The 22424-nt window shown below is 34.5% G+C and overlaps 1 protein-coding gene across 1 annotated transcript in view; it reads left to right on the forward strand.

Annotated features, from left to right (window-relative positions):
• MMP16 (matrix metallopeptidase 16) overlaps positions 1-22424 on the forward strand; it is a 290123-nt gene that overhangs the window by 128329 nt on the left and 139370 nt on the right. The window contains exons 2-3 of the mRNA XM_049633175.1: positions 11722-11870; positions 22095-22217. Of these exons, the coding sequence (XP_049489132.1) occupies positions 11722-11870; positions 22095-22217 (272 nt within the window). The remainder of the gene's footprint in view (positions 1-11721; positions 11871-22094; positions 22218-22424) is intronic.

Consider the following 22424-nt stretch of genomic DNA (forward strand, 5'->3'; position numbering starts at 1 on the left):
ATGTGTATGCAATGAACTGAGATGTATTATTCACATTTGGGGCCCAGTTGTATATGTGTATTTGGGGTGAAGGAGGGAATGAACAATTGGGTAGTTAACCCAGTGTGCAGAAAAACAGCAAAGCATCATGGTCTGGTTTCAATTGTGATATCAATTAGGCAACAATACATGGGTTCTCCACTTATCTAGCCCTTGTAATTCCATTAGTCAAACTTAGAAAATGTGCCAGAAAATATTGTGCCTATCATGTTGAATGAGATATATGAAGATAAAAAACAAACACTTCAACAATGTAGCAATCATGATAAGTGCAGTGAGGGACCTAAGATAGGATGCTTAAACAGGATGCTACCTGGTGTTGGTGATAGGAGTAAAACATAAGAGACTTATAAATATGGAGAACAAACAGGGTTACTGGAGGCGGGTGTGGGAGGCGGGATGAGCTAAATGGGTAAGGGGCATTAAGGAATCTACTGAAATCATTATTGCACTATATGCTAACTAATTTGGATGTAAATTAAAAAATAAATAAAAGTAAAAGTAAAAAAAAATAAAAGTCGTGTCAGGGAAGGTTTCTTTGAAGAAGTCTGATTTGAACTACATTTTAAAGGATAGAGAGAATTGTATTTTTGTATTTTGAACATGGGAAAAGTAAATGCGGTACCCCAAAGCAAGAAAGAATTTAGCCGGTTCTAAGAAGAGGAAAAAAAAAAAGACTATATGCCTGGAATATCAAAAGGGAGTACAATGAAAAGAAGTTAAGGATTCAACAATGCATGGACTTGTAGGCCACAGTAAGAAATCTGAAGTTTACATTAAGTCACTGGCAAACTGCTGAAGGATCATAATTCAGTGACTGATATTCCTTGATCTACATTTGAAAAGACGACCCATACCACTTTATACCCATTAGCGTCACTTTTATATATAAAAAAAAAAAAAATACACATACACACACACACACAGAAAATTATAAGTGTTGATGAGGAAGTAGAGAAATAGGACCCCTTCTGCATTACTGATGGGAATGTAAAATGCGAAGCATCTGAAGAAGAGTAAGGTGGTTCCTCAAAAAGTTATATGTAGATTTACCATAAAATCCACCAATTCCAGGGACACCTATGTGGCTCAGGCGATTGGGCGACTGATTCTTGATTTCAGCCCAGGTCATGATCTCACCGTCATGGGATCACATACACTGAGCTGAATGTGGAGGCTGCTTGGGAATCTCTCTTTTCTCCTCTCTCTCTACCCGCCCCCCACCCCTGCTTGTGTGCTCTCTCTCTCTCAAAATAAATAATAAATAAATAAATCCAGGAATTCCACTTCTTAATATATACCCCAAAAAACTGAAAGCGGGGATTCAAAAAGATATCTGTAGACCAATGTTTATAACAGACTTATTACAATAGCCAAAAGATGGAAACAACTCAAATGCTGGATCAATGGATAAACAAAATGAACACTGGGTGTTGTATGGAAACCAATTTGACAATAAATTTCATATTTAAAAAAATAAAGAATAAATAAATAAACATTTGAAAATTTAAAAAAAGGTGCATACACATACAATATAATAGTATTCATCTTTAAAAATGTTGCATACTACAAGTTGTAGCTGGATGAACCTTGAGAACATCCTAGATGAAATAAACCAGATGCAAAAGGATGCATACTGCCTGATTCCACCTTTATTAGTTACCTAGAATAGATTCATAGACAGAAAGTAGGATAGTGGTTACCAAGGGCTGGGAGAAGAGGCTAATTGGTGAGTTACTGTTTAATGCATATAGAATTTCAGTTTGGAATGATGAAACAGTTCTGGAGATGGATGGAGTGATGGATACATAACAATGTGAATGTACTCAATGCTGCAGAATTGTACACTTGAAAATGGTTAAAATGGTAAATTTAGGTTATGTGTTTTTTATGAAAGAAAAGAAAGAAAGAAAGAAAGAAAGAAAGAAAGAAAGAAAGAAAGGAAGAAAGAAAGAAAGAAAAGAAAAGAAAAGAAAAAAGAAAGAAAACAACTCTCACCAGTTGGATGAGGAGAGAGAGGTAGCAGTATGAAAACAGAGGCCACTTGAAGAATCTTGTAATTTTTGGTGGTAAATAATGATGCCCTTGACAAAGAGGTATCAGAAGAAATAAGAATTTGCATTCAAGGTAAAATTGGAGCTAAGTTGTGATAGCGGGTTCGATACAAATGATGAGGAAAAAGCACAGTAAAGGGTAATTCTGTATTTTTGGTTTAAACAGCAGTGTGACAGCAGTCTGGGCATGAGGGCAAGGTCAGGGTTAGAGGGTTCAATTGGTCTTTCATCAGCACATAAATGGTATTTTAAGGATTAATTTTAGAAGAGATAACCAAGGAAAGTGTAGATACAGTTGACCAGCAACATCAAGGCTGTAATAAGGAAAGTGCTGAGAAAGAATTAATGAAGAAAGGGAGTTCTCTGGCAAAGAGTTTCAGTGTTTTTTGTTTTTTGTTTTTTTAACTGTAAAACTGAATGACCGTAAATGAAATATTCTAGCATGGAAATCGGAATATTAATTGGACTGGGCAGATTGGACTGTGGAAGGCTATTTTGCATTGGCAATTAGAGAAGCCCTTGGAGTTAGGAGTGAGTGTTATACCCAGAACATATGCAACCATAGTACGTTATGCTTTCATGATGTAAAATGGGATGGTTTGTTTGCATAAAAACTGCACTCAGTTACTGTAGTTTAGATATGTTTTCAGATGGTCTACCTTCTCATTTTGAAATGTGAATAGATCTCCTAGGATTTCTCTGGATACAGAGAGGCAGCTGGGTCTCTTTCATGTCTAAGAGGCAGCCTAGAATTACAGAGAGAGCCAAGCATGGGTATCAGTCAGATCTCTGAATACTGATTATTCCTCTCAAATTGCTGAATCCTTGGGCAAGTTATTTAATCATTCTAGGGCGTTATTCTGTCATTTATAAAACAGTGCTATACTCACAGACTTGTTATGAGGGATAAAGATAATTTGTATAAATTGTCTGGTACATAGTGGGCAGTAAAGGAATGGTTGCTGTTCTTATCAGTGTTGGGAGTGGGAGTCAAATTTCAATGTGACCAAAAAATTCCATGGAGCAAAGTAATAAAAGGCACACTTTGAGAACAAATCACGAATGGCTTGGAAGTCATTCTTAGGAATTTGTTCTATAGGACTTGAGTAACTTCAGTAGTGTATGACAGGAAGGAAGAGCTTGAGGATTGTCACAGTCAGAATATAATATATAGATATTGATAAACTGTCTTCTCATCCCTTAGGGAGAGTAAGTAGATCACATTGGAGAGTATTTAAGGAAGTAGCTTCATTTTTAAGACTAGAGTAGTTTCTATCAGATCAGTGATTTCCACACTTTTGATAGCATATTTCCATCAATCTACTTTTTTTTTAACATTTACCCTCTCTTATTTATAATTCTATTCAGGAACTGATGTACTAAACCTGAATATGTTATGAAATATACTCAAAACAGAAACATGAAGATGAGCTAAGGGTGTCATAAAATTTAAAAATATTTTTTGTTTTACTTATTAATTGTATTTACATTGTTTCACTCTTATGAGAACTATCATTATTATCTTGGACGATCATTATCATTATTATCTTGGACAATCCCGTGACTGATTATGCCTCATTATTTTAAAAATATTGATTTACAATACTTTGAAATATAGCAATCTCAAGACCCATTTAAAATTACCATGGCCAAAAAAGATACCTCACAAGGAAACGCACACGCAACTGAAAAGTCACATCATTATCTGGTTACAACTCATGAGCCACATTTTGTAATCAGACCCACCAATTATGCAGAAGTTTTTTAGTAAAATTCTGACAGTGAATCTCCCTCTTCCCTGATGTCTATCAGTTGTTCCTGAAAACTAATGAGGTGTTACATTTTCATATTTTTAACAAACGGGCTTACACCTCGTTAAAATTATTCTATTTTAGCAGATTATTTTACAGGTGGAAAACTCTGTTGCTGGAATTTTAAAGTAGGAAATTAAGATAGAGATTTTGTTTTGTTTTAAGAGGGAGTATTAGTAGGTAAAGTATTTATATTTTTTTGAGCTCAAAGTCATGTTATAAGGGGAACATTTCTAAACACGCATCTTTAACATACTTTTTACATGGCATACCTTTCTTTCAAAAAAGTCTTATATTGGTAAAACATCACTTTTATCTTAATGAGACAGATGACTCTCAATGTACCTATTGAGTAGCATACTACTTGCAGCTACTTCTCTCTCCCTAAAAAGACAACACTATTGTCTTTTTGTAAAAGAAATACATAATTATTTAAGTTAGACAACTCTCTAAAATAGTTTTTCATAAGACAACGAGGAAACATATATATGGTACAGAATATTTTCTTGGTCATTCCCCACCTTATCACAAGGTATTATAAAATTTCTACTTTTAAGATGATATAATCCATAAATCTATTTAATCTGTCACAGAAAAAATAATGGCATGTTGTAATGTGCTAGGATCAAGCTAACTATTGAAAGTGAAACCATTAGCCCATCCACACTGTGGAACTCTACCTCCTCCCTCAGGACACCCAATGGAACATCGGTGACAAATGAATGTCCAAGTGAGGGAGTGAGGGCCCCAGTATCACTCTGAACATTAAATAAAAGTGAAGTTTATTTCTTGCAATTTTATAGGTAGGTGTGTCCACGCGTGAATGTGTGGATCCGCATATTGTATAAAATGCTCTGGCATTTTGAGTCCATGGGACATTTCATACTCCTACTTTGAAGACCCTGCGATTAATCTCCTCATCAGTTTTTGGTATTGGTGAGATTGAATCTGCCCCCAGAAAATAAAGGCGAGTTGAGTTGATCATCTACCTGACTCAGGCTCAAGTACATGCCTTTTAGATAATTCACAGAATGCACTCGCTCGACACTTGATCCAACTAGTGTAAAGAAGCACAGATTTGAGGAGAATTTTATGCTATTTAGATTGGTGAGGTGATTTTGATATAAAGTAGAATCATGTTAATGGTTACTATAAGTACTTTTTTGGTAATTATTTCTGTCCGCCTAAGAAACTGGGGATGGCAAGGTGATATAATGCCTTGCTGTTGTTCATCGTTGGTTCAGTTTTGTCTTTTTGAGTATTTTTGGTCTTGTTTTGTCAGTGTGTATGTGTGTGTGCATGCACATTATATATCCATCTTTAAAAATGTAAAACACACTTAGGAAAAACCATGAAAGACACATAAGGAGACGGGTATATCATAGTACTCCAGCTTTTCGGTACAATGACTAGGATATGATGGGAATCCCAATTAAAAACTACTGTTTTGTTTTGTTTTGTTTGTGTTTTTTGTTTGTTCTTAGTTTGGTGGGTTTTTTGTTTTCGTTTTTATTTGTTTGTTTGATTACTGCAGCTCAGCCATTGCTATTTGAGGGGATTTGTTTCCATAGCTACTAAGTAGGAAGTGTAGTTCATTCACTCTTAGGTGGAATGGAAAATCTCTCCCTAGCCTTTATATCCTAAGTTTTTCATTTCTGTCATATATTAGAGAATTTCATGGTATGGTGAAATATATGGTTATCATGATCATTATAATTTTACTAATGGCCCAGCTGTTTTCCATCTCCTTGTCCAAGTGACAGTTGTCTCTTGATTGCTAAGATGTTCAATGGCGTAACTTTTGGTCCTTCCACTGTTTGATTTCCATTTAAGAAGCCATTTAAATAGACAGTAAAATTCTAAAGGAATTGAATTCTATATGTGCAATTTCATACACTGATTCATTCTTGGTAAGGAAGAGATGATGATTTAGAACCCATTTAGATTTTTGAATGAACAGAAAGGCTAATTTCTGCCTCATTAACTTATCCTATGAATTTTCAATTCGACCAATTCTGAATGACTACTCCCACATCAGTTTAGGTTTTTGGTTAATAGGTAGTTATAATTCATATTTATAGCCACTTTTCAGACTAGAAAATTTCGCCCCTAAATTCTGCCCATCTTTATAACTGTTAAATATATGCTATTTTAGAGGAAAATGTCCTTAAGCCTTTGTTAACTCTGTGGATAATACCACAAAATAGGGGATGGCACTTTTTAGTTGTCTAATAATAACAGAATTTAGTTGTCTAATAATAACAGAATTTAACAGATATGTTTAGAAGCCTCATACTGAAAAACATGAAATAACTTAAAATATTGAAAATTTAATTATTAAAAAATCATTCCTTCAGTTCATTTTATTTAAAAAGTCAGTTAATTTTATCAGGACAGATGTTAACTATTGCATATTTAAATATTTTTGTTAGTAAATATGTTAAAATTTAACATGAATTCAATAATTTAAAAACTTCACATCCCCAAATGACCAAAAATTATATAATTATATAAATTGAAGTGACTATTATTAAATAAATACCATAAAATACCTTAAAGTAAATACTGTAAATAAAATATTCTCACCTTGGCCCTTTCCCTACTTTACTGAGTTCCATAATTTTGATCACTGGGTACATGGACCTTGCATTTGACCATCCCACAAATTAGCTGACATGAGCTATACCAAAAAAACTGGCTCAATCATAAATAGACGTTGTGGTCTAGCAAAGTGATTTTTCAAATTAAATAAAATTTAAACCCTACCTCCTATTTCTTCACCTCCAATAATTTCTGTAATTTCTAAGATAGATCCCTTCCTGCCCTAATAAATTCATTACGTTAATCATTTTAAAAAATTTTGGAAGGATATCTAAGCATCATTTCAAGACGTTCTCTCTATATGTCGGGTCCTGCCAGTGATGGAATTTTAATAAGGTTCTTGCATTTGTGATTCACCTGAGTAAATGAATAGGAGCATCTTAATTGTATATTAAGGCATCGATAACTTTATTAACTTTAACAACTGGATGAAAATTTACTTCTCATGATTTTAGTACTGGTCTGAAATAAAAATATATACTCTAAAAACCCTCTGTTTAGGCGTGCCTGCGTGACTCAGTTGGTTAAGCGTCTGACTCTTGGTTTTAGCTCAGGTCATGAACTCATGGTTCATGAGTTCAGGTCCCTCACTGGGCTCCATGCTGGAAGCGAGGGGCCTACCTAGGATTCTCTCTCTCCCCCTTTTCCTGTGCCCCTCCTCTGCTCTTTCTGTCTCTCAAAATAAATAAACTTAAAACAAATTTAAAAGTAATATATTAAAAAAATATAAATAAATAAATAAATAAATAAACAAACAAACATCCTCTGTTTCTATTTGCCATTAGTCATGAGAACTGCTAAGGTCTCCTTTTTGTTGTTGGTTATCATCTTTAATGATACCACACTGATATGTGGGTACTGACAGTGGAGTTGATTAATACAGGTATTCCCAGTATGGTTACATGGAATATTAGTGACAAAGATATTCTTTCTTAATGGATTTAATAAACTTTATGGGCCTGCTACTCCTATTTATACAACAGTCTGGTAAAGACAATATCTTTTGGCCCAGAATTTCATATTTAAATGTTTACCTTTTATTGCTTGATAAGTCTCTTGCTCTACAGAGAACAGCACTCTTCTGGTTGCTCCTTCACTTGAATAATTACTAAGTGCAGGAAATTGGTTGTGTCTCCAAGATAGCAAGATAATTTGAATATGTTAGTAACAGAGGGAAGGTAATTCAAGGTTAGACTTTTTGCTGCATTTGAGGTTCTGTGGTTGCTTGTTCTGGTGATAATGACACAGGCTAACTCTCAGACAGTAAAAGAAGTCAAATTTTGCCTCCAAAGAAACTTGTTTCTTGATGGTTTTCCAGTGCTCTCAAATGCACGTGTCAATCCACTAAGCAAAAGAAAACAAACTAAAAACAAATTGTCTTTCCTCACAACTCTGACTACTTACATCTCACCTGCATTTCTGTCTTGCCTCATTCCAAGGATGAATCTTAACCTGAGCAGGAGCAATTTCAAGAACTCAGAGCAATTAGTAAGCATAAAATAATAATATGATGGACTGAGCAAGAGATATGCTGCTGGCTTTATGTATTATCAATCCTCACATCAAACCTCAAATTCAGCATCATTTCCCCCAAATGCATACATTAGGAAATTATTCCTTAACTCTCCATTATGTGCATTTGAGAGCATTGAAAAAAATATCAAGAGATAAGCAATCTCAGGAGGCAAATGTATTTCCTATCATCCGGGAGAAATATTTTAAAACAACATCTAAAACCAGGACATAGTCCATGAGGATGGAGTCTGTGTGTATAGTTTTTAAGGGATAGTGTGTAACTTCAGATATTACTTTGTATATTTAACTTTCTATCAAATAAAATATTGTAAGTTTGTAGTTTAATAGGAAAAAAAAGAGAAAGGTTTTCCTGTGTGTCACTTATGTCAAACTTCAATTGTTAAAATTTCCTGCTTATTACTCTAGAATGAGCACCACATCTAGAATGATGTGGTGCTAAGGCTACCACCTTGCTCTGTTTATATGAACAAAAGGGTTTTGTTCTATAGAAATAGGATAAGGTTACTTATACCAGAGGATCCTGTATTCTATGATGATTATGGACCAGTGTTTGAATCTGATCCTCACTGTTTGTACCTGATCTTCATTCACTGGTAATTTAAGAGTCAGTGTTTACAAAGCACTATAGATTTTGGCCATCATGGTTTCTACCACTGATGCTGACTGCACGGTCCACCTTGTATTTGGTCAGTTTTATATCACCATGTTGCCCAACTTCGTCTCCTCCAAGGAGCATTAGCATCTTACTTACAGATTTTTTTCTCTATCATACCAAACATGATCAGATCCTCAGAATTCTGTGGACAGCTTAAAGGAAATAGTATAAGACCAAACCTAACTCAAGAGACTGTACTCTGCGTGATTAAAAGATTATTTAAGCAAGTATTTGTTTTCACCTGCAGTTTCCATATTGAGTATTATGAACATAAAGAAACACTGTGAATCAAATTAATACTGTAAGTCATTGTAGGTATAATTACTTGCTTTTTATATCCACCTAGAGTAAAATTGTCCACAGCAGTTTTAATAAGAAATGCTATTGAAGGCTTGCTGGTTTCATACTCTAACATGACACCAATATGCTTGATTTTCCACTGTTTTGTGGAAGGATGGATTGTAAGTTTCCATTGAGAATTATTCCTGGTCAATTAAAAAAAATTTTTTAATGTTTCTATTATTTTTGAGAGAGAGAGAGAGAGAGAGAGAGAGAGACAGACAGAGAGAGACATGGCATGAGTGGGGGAGGGGCAGAGAGAGAGGGAGATACAGAGTCTGAAGCAGGCTCCAGGCTCTGAGCTGTCAGCACAGAGGCCAACTCAGGGCTCGAACCCATGAACAATGAAATCATGACCTGAGCCAAAGTCAAACGCTTAACCCTCTGAGCCACCCAGGCACCCCCTGGTCAATTCTTGATGATGTCAGAGAAGATTTCTTGATTAACAAATGACAATGATACATGTATATTGCTATTAATGATGGTAAGCTCAATGACATTGAGTTATCAAACAAAAAAAAATAAATAAACTTTGACTATAAAATGGTGGGTCCCATAGATTTTCTGATATCTTACAATTAAAAAGAATTATTCACTTCTCAGTCATTTAGAAAAACTGACTTTTGTGATAAATGACATAATATAAAAGAATTTGAAGAAAAATCACAATTTCTTTTTATTCTTCTAACTCATTTGTTTGAGAGGGTAAGGCATAAATCAATATGTATTTTTGTAATATATTTTTCTCATTATCCATTGCAAATTTATATATTTTTATAGTTTTTCTATATAAATCATAGGGTTTATTATTAACAGTTTTCTTTTTGCTATCACCATAAACGTGGTTGTCAGTAGCTTAGCACCCATGAGTAACCTAGCAACAAGTCAGCTTTCTAGCAAGTAAGAAATAAATGCAAACAAAGTATTATGGAAAAAAGCAGTTCAGTTTCAGAATATTAGTGCATGTATACTGTTAACAATCAAGATGAAATCTTCTAATTTGGGGGAAATTGCGTGACAATAGGTATTGAGTTTTCTAGTAAATGATACAATGCCAGTGAAATCTTGTCTCCTTCATTCAGAAAAAAAAAATGGAATCTATTTCAGACTGCAACACTGTTGACTAGGTAACTGAATATATGTGTCTTCCCTGGAAGCCTATTCATTACAGATTAGATGAGAGGAGTGTCTTGGCATGTTTTCACTATGTGGTAGATGAGTTTACTAGATGGAGTTTCAACAATAAACCTTCCTGACAGTGATGCATTGTTAATCTCTTAAATAGGTTTAGAATAAATGTTTTATTTTATTTTGAAAGGGTTGTGATTATAGTACTGAACTTTTGGAGGGATCTTTTTCTTGGAAATACTGTAAAACATTCCACCTTGTGTTTCACATGCTGAGACTTTGGTATATTTAATATCAGTTTCTTTTGGTGAAATTTAACTTATATAATTACTGTTTATTTTCACTGAGAAAATAGCTCTCCTGTGTTTAGTTGTCAGGTCATAAAGGAGGTATATCAGGTATTGGAGAAAAGCTGTAGCTTTATAGGATCATCATTTGCATGATGAATAGACCCAGGTAGGGAGGGAAATGCATACTGGTGAATACCTTCCATTAAATGGCACAGCTTCTATTCTGTGCCACAGCCAGAATTACTTGGCCTTTCTCAATCTGACGGGCAGTTCACTGCACTTCAAGAAATCTTAGTGCCCCATGGAAGATTTAGGTAAGGGACAGAAGGATAGGATATGAGCTGAACATACGATTGTGCATTTAAAATGAATGCATAGAATTGTAGAACTAGAAAGCATCTTCTCTCTGGCGAAGATTACTTTTCCCCAAATCCCTCAAGTTTTATGTTATTTTTAAAATATAACCTTAAATGAATGACTTGTTTGTTACTATAATCACGATTGGGATATGAGCTCAACTCTGACATGTTTCCCTCAGTAGCCACACAAATCTCTCTTCTTTGGGGAAGAGGAGAATAAAAATCATGAGATCCTTAAAGAGAGGGCCAAACCAGATGGTCTGACTTCATCTGTATGTGAGACCTTTTGTCACTTACATTATTTGGATTGAAGTGAGTCATCTTAAATAAAGGAAAGAATATTCTTTACATGAGAAACATTTACCTACCCTTGAAGACATCTGACTACATTGAATAGATCAATTGCATGAATTTATATCCAAATGTCTTGACAGAATAATATGGTCTATATTGATGATGCTACTCATGATGGCTGTGGTTCTTGGTCAGTTGTTCAGAAAAGTGACATTTTAGATGTGACATATGCACATTAACTTCCCCTCCCAGCAGAGATGTTCACTGGGGTCATGTTGTTGAAAAAATATCATCCTTTATTTTGGGAAGTTGAATTCCTAGAGGGCAGAGGTGATCTTATTTTTTATCCAGTGTGTAGTATAGTTCCTTATAAGCAATAAGCTTTAAACAGATGATTATTTTTTTGTAGATGTGTTACAAAGACCCATTACAGTCACTGAAAGTATATTAAAACAAACTACAGAATATGTGTTAGAAAGTGATGAAACACTAAAATAATATATGCCCTTGTAGAGGAAATAAAGCTTAAGGATCCACTAGGGACATAACTTAATTACCATAAAATATTGTTACATTGTGAAGTTGATCTAAAAGGAACTGTACTTGTTGTTGCAGGTTTGGTTACAAAAGTACGGCTACCTTCCACCAACTGACCCCAGAATGTCGGTGCTGCGCTCTGCGGAGACCATGCAGGCCGCCTTAGCTGCCATGCAGCAGTTCTATGGCATTAACATGACAGGAAAAGTGGACAGAAACACAATTGAGTAAGTAATGGCATCCACACTCTCACTTTTTTTGGTCCTTGAGCCCAACTAAGTAGTCGGATAAAGTTTAAGTGAATTCCACCAACCACGAGTGTAGCAATTTGTCTCATGTCTCTTTTCCTTGGAATTTGAACTGTGTTAACTCTACTCCCCTATGATGTCAGGTTTGTCAAAGCCCAATTTACTCCCCTGACTTTTGCAACACAGTTTCAAAATAGGGGGGAAGAAAGGAAAGAAACAATGAGAGTCAAAGTCAATGTACAGTTGAAGTCATTACAAGAGCTACAGGCACTGTTGTGTTGGAACCGGCTTGTGGTGTTGATGAGGACTTATTGTACACATCTCTCCCCTGTTAAGTAACATCATCTCAGTAGCTTGAAATTGACCAAAGTAGAAATATTGACACTAAGGAAAGTGGGAAACAATACAAATAAGGGCTTTTTTTTTGGAGGAATAGGGGTAAGGGTGTCAGAGAACCAGTTAACAGTTTATTAGCTTCCTATCAGTGGCAATTCTCTCTACATGAGTTCAATCAAGGAGAGGTTTACTGCAAGTCTTTTCCTTCAGTTTTTTACTAGCAAATGGCTTGTTTTTAACTCCTTAATGGGATTTGTTATTTTATTGACTGAGTCATCAGTCATTTGTTAATTTATTTATCCAACCAATAACTCATTAGTGGGCATTTCAAAGGTGAAAGAGGCATATAGAGATTCAGAAGACAGACTCTCTTGTTCAGAGGAACTTCAAGTTAACTGTGTAGCTAGACATAACCACAAATAATCTTACCACAAGTACACTGTGAGTTCTGTAACATTATGAAACAGCATTATTGTTTTTTGGACAGCAAAGGAGGAAGTGATTAATTCTTTCAGTGCAGGGAAGAATCATTTGTGTTTATTGAGTCCTTGATACTCACAAAGTAAATCTACTTCATCATTTAATATGATCATCATACATCAGCCCTCCACAGTAGGGAAGACAAGGATACATTTTTTTTTTTCCTCTGTCTACTTTTTCAAATAAGGAAACAGAAAGTCAAAGGCTAGGTGAAATCCAGAGTAGTTACAGAATCCAGACCTTTTAATGTTTGGTTGGAAGGCTTTCTACTATTCCATGCTGTGGACCTTAAGAAATGACACATTTATTTTTCTTTTTAAACCTTAAATACCTGAAATATCTGTGCTCGGGTATGTATAATTTTCACATATTAAACTAATTAAATATATGATTTAAAAATTATTTTGGCCTTCTAATACTTACATCATTATATTAGTCATACTATTTCTATTTCATCAAGACCGGGAAAGCACATAATAAAAGGCTTGAAGATTAAATGTCAAAGCAGTTTGGAAAAATAAATGTATTACCTCTGCTAGCATTTTAAGAGATACATAAATATTAACTTTGGTATACATCTGGGAAAATAGAACCAAGAATTAATGTAGTGCATTCTGTAAGAATGAGAATCTTGTTATCAATATTGGGAATAGACTTGGATATTTTGAACCTGCTGCCCTCTGTTCATTGCAATTCTCCCTTAATAGTGTCCTAAATAAATACAGATTTAAATTAATTTTAATTAAAGTTGTAAATTAATTTTAAATATAGCCTATTAATAAGCAAAACCAGCAAATCCTGCATTTTATTGCTGTGTATAGTAGAGAATTCCATTTAAATTATACTTTTAATCCCAACATTTTACAAAGTGCCCTGGACAGCTTTTTTGCTCCCTCACGCAGGGCTGTTGTCTTCTGATCCACTTTCCTGGAATGGATGACACAGTTTTTAAAAACACAATAAATTGATGGGGCACCTGGGTGGCTCAGTCATTTAAGCCTCAGACTCTTGGTTTCACTCAGGTCATGATCTCACTGTTGTGAGATGGATCACCTCTTGGGTCCATGCTGGGCCTGAGGCCTGCTTGGGATTCTCTCTGCCCCTCCCCTGCTAGCGTGTGTATGCATTCTCTCGCAAAATAAATAAACTTTAAAAAAATAACAATAAATTGAGAACTTGGGAAACAAACTCCTTTGATTCTGCTTACTACTAGATATTAAAATTCAGAAAGTAGGAGCACCTGGGTGGTTCTGTCAGTTAAGCATCTGACTCTTGATTTCTGTTCAGGTCATGATCTCGTGGTTCGTGGGTGTGAGCCCCGCATCGGGCTCTGTGCTGACAGCCCAGAGCCTGGAGCCTGCTTCGGATTCTCTGTCTTCCTCTCTCTCTCTCTGCCCCTCCCCGCTCACATTCTGTCTCACTCTGTCTCTCAAAAATAATAAACGTTAAAAAAATTTTTTTTAATAAAATAAAACAAAATTCAGAAAACAGAGTTCCGCGGAAAGTGGCATCTGTGTTTCCTGTGAGTTTTGAGAGCTCCTGCTGGTCATTGGAAGGACTCAAGATAGATAGGTTTGATTTCCTAAATCAAACCTGAGATAGCTGGGAAAAAAGTCTTTGTCAGGAGATGATAGAAGAAGAATGTGTGCAGGATTTATTTTGGCCCCTTGTGTTCAAAGGATCTGAACAGTTTTCAGTTGATCTTTGGCAGGACAACGCAAAATGCAAGGGTGGAGAGAAGGACAGTGGTCTTTTTCTGCCACACAGTGGCTTAAATTCCAGACCAGGAGAAATGATTGTGTCAATGTGTAGGAGTTACAGTAGCATTTTTGTGAATTATAGCATTGTAGAGAAAAGATCAACTCTGTAGGTAACCCTTAACTTAAACACAACCAGTGTTTTGGTCTGTTTTCTTTAACCAAACTTTGTTCTAATTTAGTTTTTTCTTCTTTTTTTCGAATCGGAACTGCATCTTTTCCTTTACATAGAGTGTTATTCCTAGGTGAGTCCACCAAAGCCTCGTTAAACCCTCATCATCATCCCTTCCTAGACTGCCATGCTTCTTTTGTCCTTTATGGCACTTCCATTGTCACTCAGACTAGAAACCCTGTGGCTTCATTGGCCTCCTGTCTGGTTTTTTTCCACTGATGTATCTCCACTCGTGACATGTTGTTGCTCAGGGTACTCAGCTCAAATAATGTACTATTTTTGTAAGTATAAACCCTATAATCATGCTACTTAAGCAATTGTCTGTGCTTCTGTAATCTCAGATGAATGTGTAATAACAATCCATGCTGAAATTGTACTCTGTTATTTTACATGGTCAAATTATAAAGTATGAATTTTTATCTAAACCTTATTACGTAAAATATGGACTACAATTATAGACCTAAAATTACTCCTCAGTATTAAAATAATGTCTTAGGATTCATTTTCAGATGCTATAAACTTTTATCTAATTTTAGGCTCTTGTCAAGATCAATTGTTTTACATTAAATAATTATGTCCTCCTTTGTCAGACATCATTTGGTGTATTCAATCTAGAATTCATGGTTAATTAAAAGTAAAGATACAATTGTGGTAATCCCTATATTATGTTGAAGGAATTAACCATTTTTAAGCAACAGATTTAAGTATTCCCTAAATGGCATATTGCTTTTATGTTAGTTTTCATTGGTGTTGGAGAGATAGTAATGAATACTTATTCCCCCACCCCAAAATGAGCTCATAATCGTATGTTGCAATGGTTCTTTTAAATTTTGGGTTGCTTAGCTAATTTTTGTAAGCAAACTCACTTAAATTCCTTAATAAGTGAAGCAATTTATGTTATGCGTAAAAAAAGATTATATTAAGCAAGGAAAGAAAAAGCTAGCAAGGCAATAATGAAAATGAATCTAATGTGTTTTTACAATATTAATGGTAGGTATTTTTAAATTTTAATTCATCTCTTATGTGTGCACAGTATCATGCATTGAAGTATGGTTAATGAAGTATGATTTTAAGGTGACCTTTTTTATTTCTCTCCACATATATGCATACACATATATACACATATATGAACACACACACACACATATATACATATATACATGAATACATAAATATTAGATGATCTGAGTAATTCTAATTTATTTAAATCATGCAAAGAAAGGGATCTTAATTAAAATGAATTTAAGACTGAATATGTAGCTTTTTTCAAATAATTTTTATGAAACTACAGTGGTATTTGAATTCTCCTAATTTGAGAATTGAAATATTTATTTAGATATATCAAGAACCATAAGCTTTGGGGCTTAATTTTCAATATGTTTCATGATTTTTACTCATTTGTCTAAATTATCAAGTTAAGACTCCCTTTCAATCTACATATACAAGATAGGTTCATCAGTAATTAAATTTCTTTTTTTTTTTATTTCTGAATATAACAATGGTACTCAATCAGTATAACATTATAAGATGGACCAATCCCTTTTTTGGTAACTCCCTAAGGATAGTTGATAGCTAAATCAGCATACCTACATTTTGAACCCTAAATTAATTTACTTTTAAAAAAATCTTCACAATTCCTGGACTTGATTGTCTGAGGACAAACAATATCTAAGGATTTTTAAAGTAATGAAAATAAGGGGCGCCTGGGTGTCTCAGTCTGATTAAGTGCCTGACTTCGGCTCAGGTCATGATCTCAGTTCTGAGTTCAAGCCCTGCGTCGGGCTCTGTGCTGACAGCTCAGAGCCTGGAACCTGTTTTGGAGTGTGTGTCTCCCTTGCTCTCTGCCCCTCCCCTGTTCACTCTCTGTCGCTCTCTCTCAAAAATAAATAAGCATTAAAAACACTTTTTTTAAATAAATAAACTAATAAAAATAAGCGTATTTAAAAATATGTAAAATGATCTTTTGAGGACAACTATAAATAGTAAATGCTACTCTTACCTTTCATTCGACATGGAAAAGCCCGGAACCGAAAACTGTTAACTATATGATGCGGATGAACCTTGTTCTTACCTTACTAATTCGTAAGTCACAAAATATAATTTTGTGAGTGGCTGCTCTTCTCATGGTAAAAGTAAATATGTGTGCACAGTCACTGTGTGGTACAAATCCCTACTCCAAGGGACACCATTCCAATTGCATGTATTTTATTGAAGTGCCATCTTCCTGCAGCCCCACTACAGGGCCACCAGTTGTGTGGATTAAACTTGAAGGCATCATTCAGAGTCATGTGGGTGGCCCTATATATTCAAGTCATGTGGGTGACTTGAATACCCAACTCATTGAAAAAAAATTACTGAAACCAGTGAAGCAGTGAACACTGTCTCGTATATAGTGACTCTTATTACTACATACAAATTTGTTTAGAAGTTTGTGGCTACTTTATTTTCATAAAATAAAGTATCTGTTGGTATCTGTATTATCGAAACCCCAGGATATCCCTGTTTTGAATAACAAAGTATGTTAACACATAGGTTAAGGCGAACTGAAACATGTTGATATCAGTTGACTGCTACTGCTTTTGCTTCTACGAGTACAGCCACTTCCTGATATTTGTAAAATAATAATTATTATAAGTTAATAATCATAGCAGTTACTGTTTGCCAGGCACTGTTCTAAGTGTTTTACATGATTTAACTAATTTAATCCTCACATTTACTCAATAATATTATCACTTCCAGTTTGTAGATGAGGAAGTGGAGAAATAGAGACAGTAGTCTGACCAATGTCACGGGGCAGGTGAGTTGGTGGAGGTAAGGTAGGAACCGTAGCAGTCTAGCTCTAGGATCTCTGCTCCTCACTTTTACAATATAGCTCCTTCTTTTCTTTTCTTTTCTTTTCTTTTCTTTTCTTTTTTCTTTTCTTTTCTCTTTTTTTCTCTTTTTTCTTTCTTTCTTTCCTTCTTTCTTTCCTTCTTTTTTTCTTTCTTTCAGAGAGAGAGAGACAGCAAGCAGGGGAGAGGGGCAGAGGGAAAGAGAGAGAAGACAGTCTTAAGCAGGCCCCATGCCCAGCTGCAGAGCCCGACACAGGGCTCATTCCCACGACCCTGGGATCATGACCTGAGCTGAAATCAAGAGTCAGGTGCTCAACCCACTGAGCCACCCAGGCGCCCCTATAACTCCTTTCAAGAGCACTGATTTTAGATATTTTTCCTTTTTAAGTTAAGCTAATTTAAATAAAGCCATTAATGATCTATGCAACTAATTGAAAAATGCTTTCGGTTCTAAACAATTAAATCAATACTGAAAATCGATATTATATTTATGAAAACTGAGGAGGTACTATTATTTACACCTTGTAAGTGTCAAATAACTTTCTTGTGGCTCCCTCTCTCCCCCAGTACCCATTCTCATGTCTTTGCTTTGGAATACCAACTTAAAATTTTTAGCAAATGAGTCAGTAATGAAGCACATGTGTATGAGCTGTGTGTTGACACACAGAAAAAATAAGTATGTTTTAGCAATGGCACTTTCACCAAAAAAAGCACTGTTTGAAAATAGTGTGCACGTGTGTTTGCATACACATAGGCTCTCTTCAACCCATGTTTCTTTCTTGTGATATAGCCGTTACCTTACGTGAAACTATTAATCCAATCTGTTCTACTTGTACGTTTAGAGTTTTGCATTCTCATGTTATTATGGGGTTTATCAAATTCATATATGAATGCAACTAACACTTGGTACATGATATATAGAAATAAATCCCAGTGCCAGTCTCGACCTGAATAACAATATTAACATGCCAATTTTACCATTAGTATTAGACATTTAATTTCTTGGTGAGTACTGTTAAATGTTAATCATTATTTTTATCCACAAAGAACTTTAAAAATTGTAGTAGAAAGAACCTGACTGCTTATGAGATTAAAGAATAATTTAAATGTTTGGAGTCACATAAGAAACCTGAAGACCAATTTAGCTGAGATACTGTGTGTCTTATTCAGTGGCTTGATGTGCTTCAATCATATTTGGGGGATTTTACAAATTTTAATATATAATACCTGCCAATATCTCTTTGCTAGAATATTTGGATACAAATATTGATGAAGTTAACATAGAGTGTTCTCAACCTGACCAACCTTTATTAGGACTTCTTTACATTAAATTACTGATTGGTATTAGATCATTCCTGTTCTTATGTTTATTTCTTACACTTAAGTTATCTACTTTATGATTTGGTTTTATATAAAAGTATGTACACAATGTCCATGCAGTAAGCATTTGCTCAAGGCACAGACCTGGAAAGAGTTACAAAGTCTTCAAGCAACATGGATAGTAGGGAGATCACCATGTGCAAAAAAGATACGCAGACTCAATCTATTTGCTTCATGTTCCTTATTGGAGACTTTACTGGGTATTGGCCCCATACCTGGCTCTCTGCCCTGACTCAGGACGGCGGACAATAGAGACACAAATCAGAATACGGAGTATAATCCATGCTGTGTTGCGATTGTAAACTGTACCTATATGAGTTGCATAATGAAGGATGTTTAGGATTCTCAGTGTGAAAAGAGAGAAAAAGTTATTCCAGACAGACGTCACTACATAGAAAGGTAGAAAGAAGTTTACTTCTTTAGTAACCTGAATGGATCTTGGGAAGTAGGGAGACAGGGTATCCTCCCTAAGTAGGCCTGAATCAGATTCTTTCTATATAAGTGTTTCATGCCCAGAGCATGTAGAGAAAACATCTGTGCTCTGGAAAGATTTATCTTTAGGAGCAAGAAGGAAAGCTTTTAGACAGCAAGAGAGAAAGAAATTTGGAAACAAGAGAGACAGCCTCCTGATTGATTAGAGGAGACTGAGGAAAGAGCAGTGGTGGATATTACCTAGGTATTAGCTTGGGCATTAGAAGGAGGTTAAGACTTTTGGCTGAAATAAGGCATCAGAGGAATTGGTACAGATCTGGGGTAAGAAAATTATAATTTTTTATTACATGTAAAATTAGAAATAATGACAGGGTATCTTGGAAGAGATGTGACAGCTCTTAACCCGTTATATAGTATTTTTTTTTTTTAATCATGGTTGTCCTTCCTATAGACTGTAAACTCAACAAGGGCCTTTTGCCTTGTTTATCTTTTCAGCCACACTTTTTCTTTATATCTCATAACATGTTGTGAAAGCTGAAAAATATTATAAGATGAATGAATAAGGATGGAATGAGTAAATAAATGTAACTAGTAGTTGGAACATAAGAAAAAATATATATTTAATGGGCAAAAGCCTAAGAAACATATAAAGAATTCAGCAGAGATATCTTTCAGCACAAAAATTTAATACTCATCCATAAAAACCCTATCCTTTGGAAGATGCAATGCTTCACTGAGAAAAATTTTACTAGATCCAACATATGAATAACTTAAAATGGAAATTTATATCAGTAAATTTAATTTTCTTTTCAATTGTTAACTTCATCTTTTAATTTTATTGATTACTAAAGTAATTTTAAACAATATATCCTCATTGACAATACATTTTATCCTGATAATAGGTAACACCATTTTGTGAAATTTTATCCCCTTATCCATTTCAAAATTATTTCTCTTCCCAGAGTGAGAACTTAAATATTTTTCTTAGCAAAATGTAAATGTAACCACTTCCCGCATTTGGTAAATTTACTCATATTTAATAATTATATATTGTTTATTCTGTTAGTACTTTCAGTGAGATAAGTAAGCATAAATACCTGCCTTAGGAATATTATAATTTTTGCTGAGAGTATAATTAATGAAATATCCATATATAAAAGCCACTTATCATATTAAACCCACCATTAATGCTTAATATTTCCATGTTAAATCTATATCTATGCCCTATAATATGTAATAAAAATTAATAATTTTTCATTAAAAATTACAAAGTTTCCCTATCCATTTATTCATTGAATATCTTTTATATTCCGGGGTTTGTACCAGGCACCAGGATTATACAGATGCCCTGCCCTTGAGTGTTTTACAGGCTAGTGAAATATGTCTCAAAAAAACTGGTTTAGGAATGCTCTGGGAATATTATTTAAAAGTAGAAGATCTCCATTCTCCACTCTACAGAGTTTGATCCATAAGGGCCATATCACCTCTTAGGAGTTTGGAGACTTTAATAAAGGGAAAGAGAGATTTCTGAAGTAACTCCACAATGCATTTTAGACTAGGATGGAATTTGTGAAGTCTGATAATTGCAATGTCTACATTATTACTAGGAAAAAAAGAGAGAGAGAGAGAGAGAGGGAAACTTTTTTCAGTGCTTACTGGAAAATTGTCATCTTTCTTAAAAAGCAGAAGTCATGATTTCATTGTTGCATGAAGTCATTATTATAAGCACTGATTAGCTGATTTATCCATGTAACATGTAAACTATTCTTTCATTTTCCCCAAATGGACATCTTTTGATAGTCATCTCTCCAGTCAATTATTTTCCATTTAAAGAGTATAGAAATTATAAAGTATTTGGTGAAATACAACGAAAATTGATTCTTTTCTCATTTCTACTTGCTGAAGCATGTAGCACCATGAACTCTGCTTTAGCTTTGCAATTGATAAATTAAATGTGTTAATGAATGGTAAAGCCATTTTTTGAGTCACTAAAGAAACACTTCTCAAAATCATGATAATCTTTCTTTTTAGATAAGAAGCAAGACTACATAGAAAACAGGACAATGGTAAAAAGAGACTCTTAGAAAAGTTACACAACTGTATCTTGTATAAGTGTTAAAAAATTAGTAAATCAAAAAGCATGTCATTTTCCTAAGATAATTATGTTAAACCTTATTTGTGTGATATTAAACCTCATATCCAGAAAAAAAAATAATCATTGAATTTAGTTATTACTAATTTAAAGCAAATGGATGTTGCTTAGAAATTGGGATAATGAGCAAAGTAAAAAGAAAAATTCGAGAAAGGCAAATGTTATTTAAACAGTTTACTTCTATGTAAGCTGGAAGAGAGAATAGCATATACCTTCTTGAATCCTGAAATTTAGGGTTATTTAATAGATTTTAAAAATTGTTGAATGTTCAAGTTGGAAGACACCTTAGTGAAAATTTGTTTTTTAAAGTCTCATTCTATGAATGAGACTAGGGATTAATGACTTGCCCAAGATCACAGATCTTGTTAAAAACAGATTCTAGTTAGAAGCTTAAGAGGACTTCAGTCTATAGTAAGCTCAAAGTAAATTAGAGAGACAAAAAATATCTAAGAGAGCTGAGTTCAAAACCAACGATTCTTGATCATTCAGGGGAAAAAATAATGCTTTCTACTTGGGTTCAAACTGCATGAAAATTGACAATTTTCTTCTTTAGGTTTTCCCATTTTCATCATCACTGTCATTGGTTAACTTCCCAACTGATTTCCTTTTGAAATGAATGATGAGAGTGGTTGGTAACTAACCGGAAAACCCTGCTTTTTGCAGCTGGATGAAGAAGCCTCGATGTGGCGTACCTGACCAGACAAGAGGTAGCTCCAAATTTAATATTCGTCGAAAGCGATATGCATTAACAGGACAGAAGTGGCAGCACAAACACATCACTTACAGGTATGAGAACTAATGAGGAATTACTGTTTTTTTCCATTTTTTCACAACCATTTATTTTGACATTTTGTTGGCCATCTTATGCACATTGACCACATGGTAACATATAGGAATATGATGTTGACATAGGGAACTGAGACCTGCAATCAAGAAGAGAATAAATTGGCCATTTGGAGTCCTTGTAAACATTTCTTAAATTCTAGATCTTTT

Source organism: Panthera uncia, chromosome F2, assembly GCF_023721935.1.
Source record: "Panthera uncia isolate 11264 chromosome F2, Puncia_PCG_1.0, whole genome shotgun sequence".
In the NCBI taxonomy this organism is placed as follows: Eukaryota; Metazoa; Chordata; class Mammalia; order Carnivora; family Felidae; genus Panthera; species Panthera uncia.